General features: G+C 37.8%; 1 protein-coding gene across 3 annotated transcripts; it reads right to left on the reverse strand.

Annotated features, from left to right (window-relative positions):
- Positions 1–4,525: 4,525 nt before the first annotated feature.
- Positions 4,526–17,144, reverse strand: CD164 (CD164 molecule). Of its 3 annotated transcripts, XM_007447266.1 has the most exons (6): positions 16,854–17,144; positions 13,938–14,021; positions 12,450–12,521; positions 10,949–10,984; positions 6,839–6,895; positions 4,526–5,186 (listed from the first exon to the last, which is right to left on the reverse strand). In XM_007447266.1, exons 1-6 carry the CDS (start codon positions 17,035–17,037, stop codon positions 5,020–5,022), a joined length of 600 nt encoding a protein of 199 aa, XP_007447328.1. In that variant the 5' UTR covers positions 17,038–17,144; the 3' UTR covers positions 4,526–5,019. The 3 variants fall into 3 exon arrangements, with proteins under 3 accessions (XP_007447328.1, XP_007447329.1, XP_007447330.1); XM_007447267.1 differs by lacking the exon at positions 10,949–10,984 and having other exon boundaries at positions 5,020–5,186; positions 16,854–17,037; XM_007447268.1 differs by lacking the exon at positions 6,839–6,895 and having other exon boundaries at positions 5,020–5,186; positions 16,854–17,037.
- Positions 17,145–21,094: the final 3,950 nt, after the last annotated feature.

The raw sequence follows: 21,094 nt of genomic DNA on the forward strand, positions 1-21,094 counted from the left end.
GTGGAAACCCTGTGACATAGGTGTCCACTTCTCCATGTTTACTCTAGAGAAATATTCATACATAAACAAGGTGACAGGTACAAAGATATTCTTTAGAAAACAGTAAAAACTACAAATTACAAACAACCTAATTGTGCTTCAATAGGTAAATACTTACAATATTCACACTACATATACCAACAGAGAATTTAAGAATTTGGTATAGCTAATGAGTGGAAAAAAGTTGCAGGATAATGTTAAAATAAAAATCCACATCATATATTTTTTTAAGTGTACATTTAGTTATGTGTATATAAATTGCTGAGGGGAAGAGTTTAACACCAAACCAATTCTAGTAATTACCTCTGGAAAGTGGAGGAGGGCAAGGAAGGGGAAGGGGCTAGGGATGGTCAAAGCAGACTTCACCTGTAATAGTTCAAGAAAAAAAAAATTATTTATTACTTAAATAATTAAAAATTAAGACTAAAATCCTATCTCAAACTTTTTCTTCTGGCCAAGATGAAATAAGAGACTGGATATACCCTGAAACAAATGAAAAACTAGACAAAACACATTAAACAGTGGTTTTCAATACATTGGACTTTAGGCAAAGGAGGATAGTGATCCCTGAAGGAAAGAAAACCACCGACCCAGCTTACTGCCTTGAATTTCTAAGCCATGATGCAGGAAGGAAACCACCAGGCAGAGCTCAGTGGACTTCCTGAGTTGAGGAGATGGAGCTGAAAGTTAAGGGAGACGAAGGGAGATGGAGTTTCCAGGGCAGAGGACCAGGGAGGAGAGAACTACACAAAGTGGAACTCCAGAGATTTGCAGAGGGCACCCCTCCCCTCAAGTATTCAGCAATGTATTGGTCAGCACATGTACATGAGGAAACTACCCAAGGCTGGGGAAAGGTTTAGAGGAAACAGTACCTGGAACGCATACAAGTCTAGGAATAGAGGCTGTTTCCACTAGCCCAGACCAGAAAGCCTCTTAATCCAGGAGGCACTATGTACACAGAACTGGGGAACATTTAGCCCTAGAACAAATGCTCTGGTCTCACCTAACAAAGCTTAAAAAAGCAAGACCTGAAAGGATCCAACTGTTTCCAAGTTAGATCCAACTGTTTTCATAGTTTTCAACTATGTCCCAGAACAAAAACAACTGGCATCCAACAAGTTAAAATTTATGTCTGGCATGCAATAAAAAACTACCAAGCCTACAAAGTAGGAAAATATGACCCATAATGAGGGGAAAAAAACAGTCAATGAACAGAAACTGACCCAGATGTTAAAAGCTGTTATATGTTCAAAAAGTAAAGATGGAACATGCAGAAACATGAAAAACACCCAAATTGAACTTTTAAAAGTGACGACACCTGAAATGAAAAACACACTGGGTAAGATTAAAAACAGATTAGACATAGCAGAAGTTGTTAGTGAATTTGAAGATGGTAATAATCTGACATGAAACAGAGATTTTTTAAAAACCTAAACAGTGCATGGGTAAACTGTAAGTCACCTTCTAGCAGCCTCTGTGTAATTAGAATCCCCCACACAGAGAATGGAAAGAACAGAAAATGATACCTGACGAAATAGCTGAAAGTTTTCCAAATGTGATGAAGAACCACAGATCCAAGAAACTCAACAAACCTCAACCACAAGAAACAAAGAAAACTACAGCATAGCACATCACAATCAAAATGCTCAAAATGAGTGATAAGGAGAAAAATCTTTAAAGAGGAAAAAAAAAACCACGTACTGAGGAACAAAAGATAAAGATGAGATTTCTCATAGGACACGATGCATGTGAGAAGATGTTAGATCAACATCATTAAAGGGCTAAAAGCAAAAATGTCAACCTAGAATTCTATATCCAATGAAAACTTTCAAAAATGAAAGCAGACACACAAACTGGAAGAATTCATCAACAATACCTGTACCATCAAAACTAGAAATGTTCAAGGTTAAAGGACATCCTCTAGGCAGAAGGTAGATAACACCAGCAACAGGTTATCTACACAAATTAAGGAAGAGCACAGGGATGGTAACTACATGGGGAAATACACAGGACTTTTCATTATCATAAAAAAAGAAAAAGAAAAAAACCTATTGTGAACACCATTCTTATCAAAATAACAATTTGTCTCTAGCAATGTTTTGGGGAGCCTTCAATACACTCTTCTGGGTTTTAAGGCTGATAGGTATTTATTCTCTCTTCTTAGTCCAAGTTCTGTGATTTAATATAGAATATAATGTTGCCCCAAACATGGGCCTGAAGAACCAGATTTCACATACCAGCATGTGGCTTTGTCCTAGATATTTATACCAAAGACTCTGAACAGAAACCCAATTTTACTTTATATGCAATCTGAATAAGGCAGAAAGTCACAAACAAGCTTTCAGATATCTAACAACAGATGGTATTCTCATAAATACTTGCTTAACTAGCACGAGTAGATGATTTCTAATGATTTGAGGAAGATCAACTTGCATGTCAATCACACAGGCATATCAAGTCCTCCCTCCAACTATCATTTCTAAGGCTCTGTTCTGCACTGATGAATATGTCCCTTAGTTACTACTATCTGCTAGTCTTCAGGAGCAATGAAAAACTGAGGAGACAAGCCATCCCCCAACAGACTAAGGTAAACTCACTAGCATTAAACTTCATAGTCAAAATATAAAAACATACTTTAGTTAATAAAAAAGAGCAGATTAATCCAACAAACATGTAGATTTATTTAAAATCAGTTTGGTACATGATACAGATTGGTTTTGCAGTTTTTAATGAACTGAAATAGAAATTTCTAAATACAGCAGTGTCTGTGCAACAACTATCTGTAAGGTAAAATAAGGGCTTTTAATAGAACTACAATCTGCATGAACAAATCAGATGAAAAATGAAAAGGTTTCTATATACCTTCTGGATTAAAAAGAACCCCAAAATTATTAATGGCTCAAGATACTAAACTGCTAAAGGAAGAGGGGAAAAGCCTGTGAGTTCTGTTGTAAGAGCTCTTTTTGTAAAATCTAATTCCATATTATGTTTCTGTTAGAGCAGTATTCAAAATTACAGATGAGAGGCTTCATCAGCTATATTTTCACAAAAGTAGCTATAGTGTTAACATTAATGTGTGGCAAGGTATTCCTATCTAGGTAAATGACAATTATACCATTGTAGCTAATTTTTACCACTTTGGGAGAATGGAAATTCTGTATATTTTCAACTGAATCTTGTATCTTACAGCACTCACTAAAAACTAATAGCCATGGCACCATAATAAAATTTTTTGTGAAGTACCTAAAATATTACTACTGAGGGAAACAAAAATGTGAGGTAAGCCTACCTTTCCCCAAAAACCTTTGAAGCCAGAGATTTTAAACAATTAAGGCACTTGAAAACATTAGGCATATGTACCAATGTGCAAGTAAAACAAACTTTAGCTGTACCAGCAAGTAAAGAAGAAACAGTAAATCTTCATTTTAAGAACCTTTATCTAAATGTAAGGAATTTTGGCTTATGAAATGGACCAAAGCAACCTGTCATTTCTTACTATAAAATATTGAAAACCAAGTGCTAAACACAGCCACTATAGGCTAAAGAAACTAAAACAAAAAACCTTAATGACCTAGAAAAGCAAAAGCTCATTTTAAACTGATTTAAGTCTCTGAACTAATCCAATGTGTCAAAGGCAGGGAAGAAGTATCCCTCTAAACCTGAAGAAACGAATGCTTCATAAGGAAGCTAAAGAAATCAAAGTATGCATGCTTATACTACAGCAATTGAAACTGAGAAGAAGAAAGGGTGGAAAAGGGGAAACAAAGTACAAGCTGTTTATCCAGGGCAATCATCATTAAAAATCTACAGTAATCTGATCAACTAAAATTTTTTATGAAATTACACTGCTCACGTTTGCCATCTCAAAACTTAAAATGATTGTCTCATTTAAAGAGTTAATAAATGATTCTAAAACAACTTCTTTCTTGCCTTACAGAAGTTACTTTTCCAGAAAGCTTCGTGGAAATCCTTTTAAGGTACAACGTTAGGATAATTTTTTGAAGTACAAAGGAAAATATAATTAAATCAACTTTATCTCTATACTTTTTAACAGCCAGAAGCAAAACGTTGGGAGATTCAATAGATGAAGGCTTTTGACTTTGTATAACATCCTTTAAGTTACTCAGGCTTGAAATAAAGTAGGTAAGTTTTCAATTAAATACTAACAGTATGGTATCTAAAAGCAGGTTTACTACTGCTCACATCAACAGTTACATCCTCAGACCAACCTTTCCCTTCATTAATGTGAAAGAACAAATCACCAACATTTTAAGTTACAGTCTACCTTTCAGTCTGTCTTTTAAGGCACTGTTCTTTATTTTCTCAATGATATAAGGTGCTTTACAAGTATGAACAATAACCTGCTACACTTTAATGTTTTGTATCCTTTCCATTCATTTCTTTAAATCTGGAATGTAATTCCCTGTGTGGCATCTTTTTTCTAATGTAGAAAAAATAACTTATCAAGCACAAAATTTTACTCTAAGGATATTAAATTTATAAATTTATTCCACTTTTGCAACGATAGCCCCAAATCCACCTGACTGATGCTCATTTGGCACATTCTTCTCAATTCTGGTCACTAAACTACATCCTGAGTTAGGATGAAAAAATGCAGCTTTCAGGCTTTAAAATAACTACATTTAAATTGCCAAAAGAGTCATGAGGTTGTCTGCGCAGGACAATGTTTTCCATCACTTACAGAGTTACATTTGGCATGTCAAGAAGAGAGAACATAATCCCACAGCAGCAGCCATTTAAAATAAAAGAAGACAGCCACAAGGATTCATGCAGAATATTTTACATATTCCCGTTGAGCAAATAGATTTCACTGATTTTTCTTCAGGGGCGATGCTCCTATATGCATCCTTTGAAAAATTAAAGATCCTAGAATAGCGTCTTCCATGTGGGACATCTTGAAAGATAATATTTTGGTTTCAGTGAGTTACACACCAGTCCTTGTTAATTTAGCGGGTCTGTTTACAGGGTGTGGTAGTTTCGTTCTTTAGATTTGCAGAATTTATAGAGAAAGAAAATTACAGCCTGCACACCCAAGACAAGGACAATTCCTCCAATAAAACTGGCTGCATCAAACGTAGACTTCCGTGCAGGTGGTAAAGTCGGAGTTAAAGTGGTATTAGTTGTACCTGTTAAATGAAAGAAATAACAACACTTAATAAGTCTCATGATCCTCTATGATAATTTCAAGACTCACCTGAGCTTCTTTTTTGCCATGTGTTAAATTCTATAAAGTATTTCCTCTTGTGTCAAGTCTTTACAGCTTCCTAATTGAGGAAGACGACCATTTATCAATCCCGTTCTTCATTCTATCCAGCAACATCAAATGGTCAATGCTGCTATATAATTTCAAATATGAAAATGACAAAAATGACTCTCCTGGCACATTATGCCCTGGGAACATGTCAAGCACTTTTAAAACCTGGTTTCTTCAGACTACATATTTTAGTTAATTGCTAGAGTAAATATTAATATTTGTGTTTAAAATTTATACAACTTTTGCATTTTACTAAATATATAAGGTAAATAAATATTTGATTAGTTTTTCAAATTACAAAAGTAATCTTAATAATCTACAATTATAATCTTATAAATCTGCAATTTGTAATTCTAACAAGCAGAACTCACCATTAAAGACATTTAAATTTTACTCTGAAAATGTTATAATGAAAAAGTATTACCAAAGGAAATAAAGCACAAAAAGTTAAATTCCTTTTCAGGCAGTAAAATGTTTCAACAAGAAACAAAACAAAAATTCCTTTTCAGAGACTAAAATGTTTCAAGTGGAGCACCATCCACTTTAACAAAAAGCAATTTCTTTTTTTAAAATTTTTGGCTGTGCCACGCGGCACACAGGATCTTAGTTCCCCGACCAGGGATCCAACCCACGTCCCCTGCAGTGGAAGTGTGAACTCTTAACCACTGGACCACCAGGGAAGTCCCAACAATTTTATATTTAAAATAAAGTTTATTTTCTTAACTGGAATAGCAAATAAACACTGGTCCCTGTGGCTGAATAAGTTGGCCAGCTTTAAAATTAATTACAACTGTTCTGTATTTCTTCTTGTGAAGACAGAATGGCTTCGCTGCAATTTAGAGAAAGGTAGCACAAGAATGAAACCAAAAGGATCAAAAAAACCATAAAATATTCATGAGAATCAAAACAGTATTATAAATATGGCTGGAGGGAAGGGTTCCTAACCTGTGTACCTACAGTGCCCTGTGGCATAACCTAAATATGATTTAGTTAATAACATGTCAAATCATTAATTAATAAAAAGTTAATTTTCACACACACTATCAAAGGTTATAAAGGAATATAAGAAATGGTAAGAAATATGAATGAGGTGCACATTTGGTAGTGATCTTGGCTTTTTAGACCCTTCACAGCAAAAAGGATGGCTATATTACCTTCACTCAAATTGCCATGGTCTAATACAGCACACAATGAATCCCTAACAATAATCAGTATTTAATTTTTAAGTTATAAGAAATTAGATTTCACCTACAGGTTGTACTAAAAGGGTTTTGGAAAACCATTACCATTTAATTCTAACATGTCATGCCAAATGTGATTACACTTTAAAAATCCAGAAGAGGACTCTCAGCAAACCTATCATTATTGCTTTAACAGCCTACTATCTTGGTCCTCCAAATACAAGAGATGACTTTCAGTTCTTAACTAATCATGAATAAAACTGGACAGTGACAGCAGAAATAGTAAAAGGCAACACAGCACACACATCGTACCTCACTGTTAGTTTAAAAAAACCTCAATTACCTGATGTAGTAGCTGTGGTGGAAGCTGTAGAAGGGGAAGGCGGAGTTGTGGTTTTAGCTGGAATGTAAACAAAATGTATTAAAAATTTAAATTTCTCAATTATCTAGCATCTTTTAGAAACACTACTACCACTTCAACATGCTTTCAAATTTTTTAGAGAATAAAGGCCAAATCTCAGTTAATGGTTCAATAACATATCTATGCATCCAAAATATTAGCTCTGAAGTGTATTTTAAAACATTAAGCAATCAAAAACTTCTATCTATGTTAACATCTATGTACATATCTAAGTATACAAATTTATGTATACACCTGGATAAAGTTGCAAAAAGACACACAGAAGGGCAAGAATTAGTATTTAGGTGAGGGAACTACAAGTTCTTTCCCAATAATCTTGCTTCCAAGACAAAAACTATTAACTTTAATAAATCAGGTAAGAAACAAATACAATTCAGTCTATGTAAGTATCAAGATTTGCTTATCTTCTTCATTTCCAGGGCTTGGCAAACTTTTCTTAAAGAGGCAGACAGTAAATATTTTAGACTTTGTGCACTGTGTAATGCACCAGCAGTCAAAGAAAACAAGCAAATGAATGGACATGGCTGTGTTCCCAAAAATTTTATTTAAAAGAACAGGTGCCCTGAGGCCATAATTCCCCATCTAAATGATGTTAAGAGCCCAAGGGTAAGCTCTCTCTACCATACTGCATGAGTGTCTCTAAAGAAATGCACTAATGGGAAGAATCAGTTTGAATGTAAAAACATTTTAGGAACTAAAGCACTATATTGAGACTTCTGATAGTATCGATACTACTAATAGATATTAGTAAACGCTATGATATGTTCACACACATTTATTTGTACCCCTTTCTAACTGTAAGCACCGCGGTCCAGCTCTTGGCTGGACATTTAGGTCACCTTTCATTTCTGCATGCTATGAACATCTTACAGGGTAATATTTGATCTCATCTCTGATAGGACTGATTCTTATACAGAATTCCTAGATTAGAGGGTATGGTTATTTTAAGACTCATAATCCCTTGAAAGTTTTTGTTGCTTATACATTCTGTGAAACAAAAAATATACTTCATAAATTAAACATATATCAGATTCTTTTCAATCTTAAAATACTAATTTTGTCTGACAACATTAGGGGAAAAATTTGCAAATTTGCTATTTGTTTCTCACTACCACCCTCTGAACATGGTAAATTATATATATATATTTATATATATATATATATATATATATATACACACATATATATACACACACACACACACATATATATATATATATTTTTTAATTTTGAAATCTGCACTGGTTTAAATCTCTGAAGCACTAGAAGCCCACTACATAATCAATGAAGGCAGAGCTATGAGGTTTAATTTTTGGGTATTTGTAAAAGTTGCCCTCACTTTTAAAAAATAATTCATTTTTTGAAATAGGCAAAACATTTACATATTTTTACTTTTAACCAAAGTATTACACTGGTAAAAATTTCAAAATCAGGCACTACTTAGGGAATACCTTGTTGACCTACCCTATGTTCCTTTCATTTAAAAAAATAATTCATAGGTTATAAAAGCTGCTACTGGTGATAGAAAATTTAGAAAATACAGTAGAAGCATTTAAGTGATTCTATCATTCTGAGAAACATGTTACTTCCTGCTGGCCATTTTTCTAGACATGTATACAACAAAAAAATAAAATTGTACTGGAACTACTTAACACAGTTTGTTATCTACTTAATATATTTTCCACTGTATTTCTAATATAATTTAGTCATTCTACTGTAAGATATTATGTTACCTATAAATATTTTTATTTATGTTTATAATACTCATATTATTTGTACTGGTGGAAGACTATATAATTAACCTCACTGAAAGCCTATCTACATAAATCAGATTCTCCTTGCATCGTTTCTTTAACAGTTCCTTTATTTCTCACTTGCTCTCTTCAGCAGCTGACATGGAAAGAGACCATATAAAGGCTGCTCTTCAACCACTAATTACCACTCAATTGATGCATTTTCTGCAAGCAAGCTCTGACTGACTTCCACTTCACAGAACCAAAGAGAGAAAACAAAAGACACTCAAGGAGATCACAGGAGAACCCAGTGTGGAGCAAGTAGAACTACATCAAGATTCGTAAGGAAGAAATGAAAAGCAACCCACCATAGTTTTGGGGAAACTATTTCCTCCTCTGCCCCTCTCTGTTCATATCCTACCTTCTGGAAATCCATATTCTTTCAGTATCTCTGCTTTCATCAACTTTTAACACATCCTCCTTGTCAATGACTTCTGGTGGTTTTATCAGCACACCACTGTTTGCTCTCCAAAATACTTTCTGTAGAATTTGCAGATTTCCATGGAGTGACTACTCCCATTGTAGCCATTAATTCAAGCTGCCAACATAGTATCACTGAAGGTACAGGGGGGATGAGCTGTGCCAGCAGAAGCTGGTACAAGCTAGCTCAACACTGCCAAAGTCTTTCAAAATTAGTTCTTAGCCTTTTTACACCATTTGACTACTTTTTCCTCTGAAAAACTACACTTAAAACACATACACACACAAACACAGGTTTTCTTAGGCACATGTCTCTGGGCTTACTTCTCTGCCCATCTCTACTCAGTTTCTTATCCAGTCCTCTTCCCACCTCTTAGACATTACTGTTCCCAAGAGCTTGGTCCTCAAGCCCTGTTCTCTCTCAAGGCTGCTCCAGTGGACTCTACCACTGCCTACAATGGTTAACTTATCTGTGCTGTGTAGCAGAGTTCTCCCATCACCTTGATCATCAAGTGCTTTCCTTTCTACTTCCTAAGCCAGTTTGCATACATCTGCAACTCCTCTGCTATTAGTTCTCTAGAATTACTACAATAGCATATCTCATCTGTGTTCACTCTTGCCTCTTTCCAATCACCTCTCTACATAGTTAAAGTAAGTGATTTTATTAAAATGCAAATCTCATCATGCTTCAAACCCACCAGCAAAGTATACAATGGCACTTCCCAATCTGGCTCTTGACCTGTTGACTGTCCAGCTTAACTTGTTCTCGCCTTGTACTGGACACTCCAAATGCCAATTCCCTGACTTCATTATATGCTTTTACCTCTCCTTCACATGACCTAACCAGCCTGCTCCACTTGGGAAGTTCCCCTCGGATTTTACCAGTGTAATTTCAAGACTCAGTCAACATCTCCAGGAAGCTGTCACCACATATTACTCAACACACACACGTTCCTACAAATCCCCCAACACACTGTGCTTCCCGACCTTTATAGTTCCTACAATAGACAAAATACTATCTTACTTGTGTTCCTATATTCCTATCTTCTAGCCTAGTACTTGTCCTGGAGAAGATGTTTTTTAATTATTTACTCTTACTATCAAATTGGTAAAGATTTTTACAAGGAGATATTATTTAATGCTGTTGAAGATGTGGTAAAAAACTTTCCAGTTGTTGATAGGAATGAAAAGCACATCTTTCTGGAAAGCAATCAGTATTAAGAGTCTTAAGATAATCATATCCTCTGACACAGAATGCTGTTTGAATCAATCCTACCAGAGATGACAGCAAATACTTTCCTATAAGATATTCACTGTATGAAGAATGAAAGATGACCTAACTATCCAACCAAGAGTAGATGGGTAAAGTGCATACAACAACGTGTGCAGTTAAGAGGGAGAACAATTCAAACCTGCATGGGCATATCATCCAATTTCCTAATAAGTATATTTATTTAGATACACAAAGAGAAAGTCTGGAAGAACTGAAAACCTTTTGGCGTACCTATGGATGATGAGAATTAATTTCCTTTAGGCTTCTATATTTCCTTAGAGTTCCACAAAATGCACAAAAAGCTGTTTGCAGACTCAACGTACAAAGCTATGGCAAATCTGCTCAAATTCAATGAACGTGAAACACTATAGTTATGTTTCACTGTCACAAATAGTACATGTTAATGTAATTACTGTAGTCCAAGACTACGTCTACTCATTTTTAAAATCATACTGATTTTTAGATATTTAATTACTAAAGTTATTCATCAAAAAAAGCTTAGAAACCTTCAAAGGAGGGGGAAAAGAGTCAATTATCTTGTATTACCTGTAGAATTGGTTGGCAACGGTATGGCAGTGGGCACTATTTAAAAAAACAAACAGACATGTAAGTCAAAGCTGTCTAAAATATCACAATCTGTAACACTATTTCCCAACCTGCAGTCATCTGAGTACCACTTTCACAATGTTTTCATTTAAGTGCCACATATGGAATAGACAGTTGCTCTGTCCCAATACTGGCCTTCCCTTCTTTAGAAATAGCACCAATTTTTAGTGACACCCTCCCATGCAAAGACATTTCTTAGCCTCCCCTGCAGCTAGGTAGCCATGTGCAACTGCTAGGAAGTATCTGTAAGGTAGGGGTCTCTCACTTTCCCTTCCTCTTCCTGTTGGCAGGAAAACCATTTTGATGGCTGGAACATAAGCATTCACCTTGGAGAATAAGGTCAAAGCCATTTCTGAGGAATGACACAGTAAAAACCTAGAAGGAGCCTGGGTCTCTAATGGTTGTAGAGATGCCTCTCTAGCCCTCTAGCTACACTGAAACCCAGATTTCCTTTACATGAGAGCCAAATTAATCTATCAATTAAACCATTTTAATTTGGGGTTTTATGTCCTTGATAGCCGAAACTAATTCTAACTGATACATCATCAAATGAGTAGAATTACTTATTGTTTTTCTTCAATGTATTTTAAAATTCTATACTTAATCTTACTTCTAAACAATATTATCATAAAATCACAGGTACACACACATTAAAATAAATATTAAAACTGTTTGTTCATTTATCACCTAAACCATATTATGGACTCTACATTGGGTATAACTGATCTCATACTAATGAAAGTTTCAGTTACAAAGTTCAAGTTGGGATGGGGGGAGGCTAGAGGAATGGGGAAACCCCTACCAAAATTAAACAGTTACAGGTAGTCTTTCAAGGTTACTGACACACTCCAGAAAAATCTTTTATTCTATTTATTATCTACACACCAAATTAGGAGTTTGACTTTCCAATTAATTTATAATCTTGTTAGAAAAATCAGTTTTCATCTAGGTATTTTTAAAAACTATTTCTTGGGCAGAGTAAAGGTTAAATAATCAAGTTCCCCAAACCAAAGTACAGAAAATGGAGGAATACAGAGAGGATTCATTTAATCATAGCACAAACTATGATCCAGACTGTGATAATCACCAGTACCATAATCAAGAAAGTGCCAGAACAAGGTTGTCCAGGCCTGTAAAATGCAAATAAAGAGAGGGTGTAAAATACAGTGAGTATCTGCAAGAGTTAAAAAAAAAAAAACATAGAGGAGGAGATATCTGTACCTACAGCACTCCACAATATGTACCAGCAAATGACTAAATCAAACTTCAAAACACTGTCCTTTCAGCAATCAATATGAATATACTATTCAGATCCAAGTTTGTAATGAGATTAGAATTATGGAAATGTTTTAAACCAAATATTGAAATAAGGCTTCCTGAGGCAATGATCTTCCTTACCTCTTTGTGGCCACTTTTCCCAGACGCCAATGTGAATACTTACCAGTACAGAATTCGGTGCTGTTCACCACCTTGCAATCACTAACTGTTGAATTATCTGAACAGTAGCTTTTACCTGTTATTGGAAGGGGACGGGAAGAGCATCAATTATTCACATTATCTTTGACTTTGTTACTATGCTCCAGAGTTGCTTCCAAAAATCGAACTCAGGTATAAACTCTCTAGAAGTCCACAGATAAACAAAATATTTTATTATCTTTTTCCCCTTGTTGGAGACATATTACACAGGATCTCTCCAAACATCCTTTTAAAATCCACATGAATATACTTAACAGGTAAGTCAGAAACGTATATATCAGAATTGTGGTACTATACCAGGAAGGGTGCTAGAATCCACAAGAGGGCTGAGTCAGTAGGGAGAAGTCCTTAGAAACTAATAAAGGCTTAGTAAACATGAGAGGTGTCCCATAGCAGCAGTGGGATCTCTGTTCCAGATCTCTGCTTTAGTCTTCTACATTTTCTAAAACCACTTTCCTGGATGGGAAGACTAGTAACACCAGCAAGGGAAAGCCTTCCCCAACATATCCTACAGTAAGGCAGGCATTCAATCTCCAAAACTTGCCAACTCTGCCATACAAGAGGGGAGGGGCACACTCTTAAATTCCATTTTATCACCTAAAGAAAAGTGACCCTTATAAAACAAAGAAGTTAATTCAAACTTAAGCTAATACCTTAATTTTAATAGAGGCTTTTAAACTTTGTTATGTAGTGACATATTTCCAGAACCCTTCAATTTTTCAATGAAGAATAAAAAGCTTAACATGTAGCTTTGGGTTTTTCTTTATATATAAAACAAAAAACCTGAGAAATTGTTTTACTGATAAGAAAAAAATGCAACCATCTTACCTTAAGAAAACAGAATAATTTATGCTGTTATCCGGTGGTTCTAACAAAAACCTTATTGGCATTTCAAACTATCTCCATCTAGCTCTTTATCCCTCAATCAAATTAAAGACAACTTGAAAACTTAACAAAAGCACAAAAAAAGTCACTCTTTTCCCACCTCATTCTCCCATATCTAAGTATCCAACAATGCTTCATAAGGTCTCTTTATAGTTCATCTAGTAGGACATCTACAGAAGATAAATGCCTCAAACATTTTACCGGGGAACAGTTTTCAGGGGAAAATCCCACAGCTTTCTCTCACAGCTAATTTCAGTGTACTAGTACACTTAACCTAACCACAAAGGTCTAAAATTTCTCTTCCTTTTAAAGCTATCTAGCCTTAATTATCAAGTCTAAGAAATTAAAGGGGGGGAGCATGGGAGACAACAAAAGATTTTAGGGAGAGTATTAACCAATTGGTTAAAGTTGAAAGGAAAAGTATTTGATTTGCAAAATAAGTAATGCACACCATCCCAAATGTTTTACATAAGTTTCAAGTGTTCAAGAATACCTTGCAGTATTTTTTAAATGTTAGAACAAAACAATATTGAACTCTCAAAATTAAAGCAATCCCAAAGTTTCTTACCTTTACATTCTATCCAAAAGCAGGTAGTGTTAGCAGCATTAGCATCAAAACAGGAAACACAGCTGTTGCGGCTTTCACAGATTTCTGGGGGTAGGAGTGGGGGTTAAAATACATAAAATCAATTAATTGGTATCTTAAGTTTGTACTAGTTACCGTTTTTAAACAACAGCAAGTATTACATACAGTACCAGACTTACTATTTCAAGAAAATGGCACAACTGTATAACCCATCCACAGATGAATGGATAAATGTGTTATACACATACAAGGGAATACTATTCAGCCATTAAAAAAAAGAAATCCTGTTATACACTACAATATGGATGAACCTTGAGGACATTATGCTAAGTGAAAATAGCCAGTCACAGAAGAACAAATACTGCATGATTCCACTTATATAAAGTATCTAAAATGGTCAAAGTCTGAAGCAGAAAGTAAAATGGTGGTTGCCAGGAGCTGGGAGAGGGGAAATGGAGGTTTGCTGTTCAATGAGTATAAAGCTTCAAGCAAGATGAAAAATTCTGGAGATCTTCTGTGCTTATAGTTAATACTGTACAGTACACTTAAAAATCTATTAAGAGGGTAGATCTTATGTGTTCTTTTAAAACCACACACAGGAAAAAAAAACACTATAAAGTGGCTTACTAAAAAATTCCTATCATTATAAAAAACTTATGAAGCCAGAAGTCAACTCAAGAGAAAGGGGGGGGAAAAGCACAAGCTAGTGGGAACGCTCAATATTTCTTGGTACCTATCTAAACAACCCCTTTTTGCACAGCAACTATTTCAGACACTCAGTTTCTTGAGTGTTCTTTAAAAAAGAAAAATACTGGAAAAAAGGCTGTTGCGAGGCCAACACTATACACAAGGAAATCACTGCCCCAAAACATCAGATGTGAACTGGAATTTTTAATAGTAATAAAGATTTATTACAGGTTGAACCCAAGCTCTGATGATGCCTATCCTGAAAAATCTGAGATCGGTAATTCATAAATGGTCCACTCTTTCCGGGGTTTTCCATGACGGGAGGATAAGAGACAACACATCTGGAGGGGGCTACAGTCACATAATTTAACAAGTTAGCAAGGTCTTTGTCAATAATTTAAGCCAAACGGCTCTGAGACAGGACATCAAAGGCAGCTAACTACAATTCAAAGTCTGGACAAACAAATGGACTATAGAGTTAGGCTCTATACATTTTCCTAGAAGCTAGATGCCTCCAAAAAACAATCTCATTTGCTTTCCCCGTGCCTAAAAAATAGTTCTGCACAAACACATTGCATTTCAATATTTATCAGAGATTGGGACATATACCGTACCCTTTGGGGAATGGCAGGGAGTCACAAAGTAGAAATAAGTTCTTCTGAGGTTTGTATACACATGAAAAATGCTAGTTGTTTAAAATCTTCTGTGCTTGATGATGAATATTTGGGTAGCACAGTGTACGTTATTTACAATGAACTAAACTTGCTGCCTTTCAGGCTGCAGTTTATCCAACCACCACTTTACATAAAACACAAATCATCTCCTTTGCACTCATTTCAATTACACAAATGCAATTAACATATTTCCAAGCCTCTCTTTAAACACACACACACCCCACCCCAACCCCCCCCAAAAAAAAATTCTAGGAGGAAACTACCAAATAAGCAGAAAACAAATTCTGCTCTATCACCTTAGAAATAGCGCGGTTAGAATCTCCAGTATTGTACTGCAATTTCCTTTCTTCATTAAAAGATGTTTGAATTTTATCATTACATCTTTCTAAATTTAACAAATAACATTAAGTGTAATATATATGTCATTAAACTCCTACAAAATACAAAAACTAGAGAAGATATTGTAAAACAACGTGATCGGCCTAAAAAAAAAAAGGTAAAAATTCTTACACTTCAAGTCTTCGGTCTATATGCCAGTTACTCCTTACCCAATATTAACTAGGAAAACCAATCACACTAGACTGCAAATTTTAAATATCTAAGGTTCTTCACCTTAATTTAAAATTTATCTTCCCTCCTCTCGTGCGTGTTGTCACGGCATTGACAATTTCTGCTGTAAGATTCAGTGTATGCCTCAACCAGTCTCCAAATCGACTGCAGAGCTTAACAAAAGGTCCTGATCTAGTTTTAGAAGAAAGACAAACCTGGGTTCCAATCTCAGCCTCACAATCTACTAAACATACGGTTCTGGCGGAGTTACTTTATCTCCATCCACCTCCTAGGTTTCACCACTTACCTTCTAGTTTAGCCTAAAATACTAACAGATACATGCGAAGCACCGGGTACACGAATGGGTACTTTTTCTCCTTTGCACACAGCACGGAGTGCACAATTGTAATTAATTACATGCTCAAGCCTCAAATATATCCCATACCTATCCGCAAAGCCGAGGTAATTAAATCTCAAACGACTTATTTTTTCAGACCTAGGGCTGAGACACCAGCGAGCATTAGTTTGCAGTGTCTCCTTCTTTCGCCAACTTCGGGAGAAGCCTCCCTTCGAAAAGAAGACCTGGGTGGACAAACGACTAACCCCAGAGAGAGGTAGTTCGGTCTCATCGCCAACTTTGGAGGCGGTAGCCTCGCCCCATATTCAACCTCACCGCCGCCACCACGAAAGAAAGCCACGTCCCCTCTTCGGAGCCTGAAGTGAGAATGGAGGTTACGAGGCACTTTTAACAACACTTCCGGGCGGGCAGGACACTGTTGGGCCGGAAACAGCCCAACGGCCCCAAGGCTCAGCCGCCCCTTCCCCCCGGGGCGATCCCCAACCGCGGCCACCTCGGCCCGTCCACGGCCGGACTCGGACGGGCCGCCATGTTGCCGGACCGCGGCCCGCCCCGGCCCCGCGCGCACCACCGGCAGGGAGATGGCCGGCGGGGGAGCGAGAGCAGAAAGCCCGTTGGGCCGGCGCCCACCTGGTGCTGGAGTGGTGACCGTCGGGAGGATCGGCGGCGTCACCGGCGCTGTCGTGGTGGTGGTCGGTAGAACCGAAGGTGTAGTCATGTTCGGGGCCAGGGTGGTGTTCTGAGCTGCGGTTATCACGCAAAGCGCGGCCAGGCAGGCAGCGGCCAAAAGCAGCGGGCGAAAGAGCCCCGACATCGCGTCCTCCTCGCTGGCCTTGGAGCAAAAGCTAGGACGCCCAACGTCGCGCCAGTCCCTCCGTCCCCTGCGGCGCCGCCTCTCAGACCCCGCTCCCCCCGCGGGAGCACGCCGGTGTCACGTGAGGGCGGCGTGCGGAGGCGGGGAGCCGGCGATACCAACTGGAATCCTACGGAAGGGGGAACAGAGGAATCGAGAGGAAACAGGGAAGATCTTCCCCAAAGCGACTGTACTGGCCAAGCGAAGAAACTGCCTAGACACAGGAAACTCTTTTATTTGCCCTCAGGTTTCCACACAGGGCGCGGCTGGGCTTTTCTCGTTCCTGTAATAGAGAAGGTTTACCCCCGGCTTAGATGGAACAACCTACATGAGGTGACGACGGAGTCCTAGCGAAAGAACAGCTTGGTCCCACGTGACCTCCCGGGCAGCACTTCCCAGACCTGAGACCCGCTGGGCGGAAGTTGTTTTCAGGCGTTTAGTTGAGAAAGAATTAAGTTGGTACTGTCCTCCCGCGTTCCCAACGTGCTTGCATAAGTATGCTTCGTAGGACCCGCGCTTTTATCCTTGAAAGTCGATTTTGCTGGAATTCTGTAACCTTGTGCTGGGACACCCCAGGGAAATGGAGGCACCACGCGGTTAAGGAGTTTCTGCCCCGCCGCCCACGTAATGTGAGCGGTTGAAACACCGAAAGCGGTCTTCTGCCTTCCAGCCGGGAACGCACACTGTCTACCTCTGTCACGCCTTCCCACCCTGACTTATCTAAATCTCCTGGCGATTTCAGCCAGCGGTAGCAGCAGCCAGTCTGTGCCACCGCTGTAGTCGAAGAATCAAAGACGCTATGGGATTGGAAATCCATCTGCTGTTCCCACCCCCACTTGACAGATGAAGAAACCGAAACTTAAAAAGAGACTTGACCGAAAAGCACAATTGCTTGGCGTCAGGGCCGGATTTCGAAATGCCTGTCAATATTCTGTCACTGCTCAGGCTTTTAGTAAGGGTGAGCGCCATCTGATGCCCAACTCACAAAAATATTCAGAAGTGCAGCCATGCTTATATCAAATGGTAAAACTTAGGTTATAAAAGCTGTATTTAACGCTGTTTTCAGCTATTTGTATTTATCATCTAATTTTAATCACGCGCATTTAGTCTAATAAAATAACATCAGTTTTTGAGATCTGCTTTTCTATGGAAACCCCAAAAAAGAAGACTGCATAAGTGCTTTATCATTTTTTACCTAAACTTGAAGCCTTTCCTAACCCTAAAATCGAATCAGTGGGATGCTTCTGTACCCTCATGACTATGAATATTTGTTCCATCAACTACACTAGTTGGAGATTTGCTTGGATGTAAACAAGAAACTCGGTTTTTGACTGATCCAACCTATGGCCAGAAGCGTGAGAGTACAGCCAAGTAAGTAAGTGAGGTCTCATTATCAGCCTTCAAACAAAGAAAGGTATTTCTTTTCTCAGGATACTTCTCACACGGTATTTATTTAGCACATAACCATCTGACACCAGACCAAATGAAGGCACGAGTCAACTTTTTTTTTTAATATTTATTTATTCATTTGGTTGCGCCGCGTCTTAGTGGTGGCTCGTGGGCTCCTTAGTTGCGGCATGCATACTCTTAGTGTGGCATGCATGTGGGATCTAGTTCCCTGACCAGGGATTGAACCCCGGCCCCCTGCATTTGGAGCACAGAGTCTTAACTACTGCACCACCAGGGAAGTCCCTCATTGTAGTTTTGATTTGCATTTCTCTAATAATTAGCCATATTGAGCATCTTTTCATGTGCCTGTTGGCCATGTATGTCTTTTTTGGATAAATGTCTTGTTTAGATCTTCTGCCCATTTTTTGATAGTTTGTTTTTTTTTGTTACTAAGTTCCATGAGCTGTTTATATATTTTGGAAGTTAAGCCCTTGTCGGTTGCATCCTTTGCAAATATTTTCTCCCAGTCCGCAGGTTGTTTTTTCGTTTTGTTTATGGCTTCCTTTGCTGTGCAAAAGCTTATACATTTGATTAGGTCCCATTTGCTTACTTTTGTCTTTATTTATTTTGCCTTGGAAGACTGACCTAAGAAAACGTTGCTACGATTTATGTCAGAAAATGTTTTGCCTATGTTCTCTTCTAGGAGTTTTATGTTGTCATGTCATATTTAAGTTAAGCCATTTTCATTTTATTTTTGTGTATGATGTGAGGGAGTGTTCTAACTTCATTGATTTACATGCGTATAATACAGTTTTAACATGTATTAAACCTTGTGTAATAGTTAAATAACTTTCAACAAAATTAGAAAAGGATTGTAATAAGTCAGATATTAACAGTGAGCTAAAAATGTGTATTCATATTCTTACTGTTCACACGGTGATTAGGATTGGTGATAAAATACTAGATGCTCTCCTCTTTGACTATGGTATTTCCTTGATAATTGTTCCAGGGTTTCATAGGGGAGCATTACACTTTAAAGCAGGTGTTCTCAACCTTGGCTGAAAATAGGAACCACCCAGACGTTTTGAAAAATACTGATGCCTGGGTACTGATTTAATTTATCTGGAGTAAAGTCTGGGCTTCAGGAGTTGTAAAAACTCCCCAGGTGTTTCTTGTCTGCAGTTTAGGTTGCAAACCACTGCTTTATCCTTGCTTCTCAAAGCCTGGTTCATGAACCAACACCATTCATACCACTTGAAAACTTGTTAGAAATGCAGGTCAGGCCTCACCTCAGACCTCCTGAATCACAATCTGCATTTTAACGAGATCCATATGTGCACCTATTAAAGTCTGAGAAGACTGCTTTACACTATAACCTGTGGAGAACTATTCTCCTAAGTGGCTGCAATTCTTAGTGGTGAATCCTCTACAAAATTACATCAAGCAAGACATGTTGTGAAGTTTTTGTTTCTTTATTTGGGTTTTTGCTTGTTTTACAAAGGTATGTAAGGTTATGGTACAAGCAACACAAAACTACTGGATATGCAGGAGTCTTGGAGCCCAGCCTAGGTTCCCTTTAGGCTGGCACTTGAGACACATTTATTTTTATTTCTATACTGCTTTAAATCCTGGGCAGGCTAGAGCTTTTCCCATTATATCTCTTAGTCCTTTAGGAAACAGAACGAAGACTTGTTAATAACTCATTCCTTAGGAACAACCCCCAAGTTCAAAGTAAACTACACCCAGGCAGCTTTCTGATATCCAGCATTACCCACTACCTCCCCCTGTGCCCAGGCATCCTTTGTGCTCCTCCCAATCCTGTCTTGGAGTGCTGCTTTTCAGCCGGAACACACCCTGACGGATATTCTGCTTATTAAAATGTTCAACTGATTCTGTACTGAATGGTAAAGAGCACTGCCCGAGCAGCCCAAGGGTCCCAGTCACTCTTCTGAAACCCCAGACTGCCCTGTTGCCTGTCTAGAAGCGGAGGGCTCACTTCCAGCCCAGCCAAGAGCTCTAGGACCCTGCACCAGGCCTCTAGTTGCTCTCCCTTCTGATTGATCAGTGTTGGCATACCTCCCTGCTGCTTTGATGAAATCAGAGTTTCTTGTCTCATCATTTTTTCTCATTCTTTTCTGTTGTCACATTTTAGTGTTTAATAACTTTTATCTTTGTTCTGCGTACCTGTATGCCACAAGTCTCTCATGTATCTATGACTTTAATATATCCCAGTGGTTCTTAACGTGTGGTCTCCAGGCCAGCAGATCATCATCACCTGGTACATGTTAAAAATGCAAATTCTCCAACCCACTCCAGATCCACTGAACGGGAAACTGGTGTGAGGCCCAGGAATCAGTGTTTTAATAGGCTTAAGCATTTCTGATGCTCACTGAAGTAGAAGGACCTATGATTCACCACGTTTTCAAAGCCCCCTATCAAGTTTCAAACTTTGTAATTTGTGTTTTATGTGTTACTACTGAGTTTGTTACATTTTGTATGATGTATAAAATTTATTGGAGATATGGACCAACTAGATTTGCAAGTTTAAGTTGCGATTACATTTTGGGAAGGGTAGTGGGTGGTATAAGCAATATAGTAGTTTAAAAAATGAGTTTCCATGAGGGAAAGA

The sequence above is a fragment of the Lipotes vexillifer genome, unplaced genomic scaffold (genome assembly GCF_000442215.2).
Source record: "Lipotes vexillifer unplaced genomic scaffold, Lipotes_vexillifer_v1.1 scaffold515, whole genome shotgun sequence".
In the NCBI taxonomy this organism is placed as follows: domain Eukaryota; kingdom Metazoa; phylum Chordata; class Mammalia; order Artiodactyla; family Lipotidae; genus Lipotes; species Lipotes vexillifer.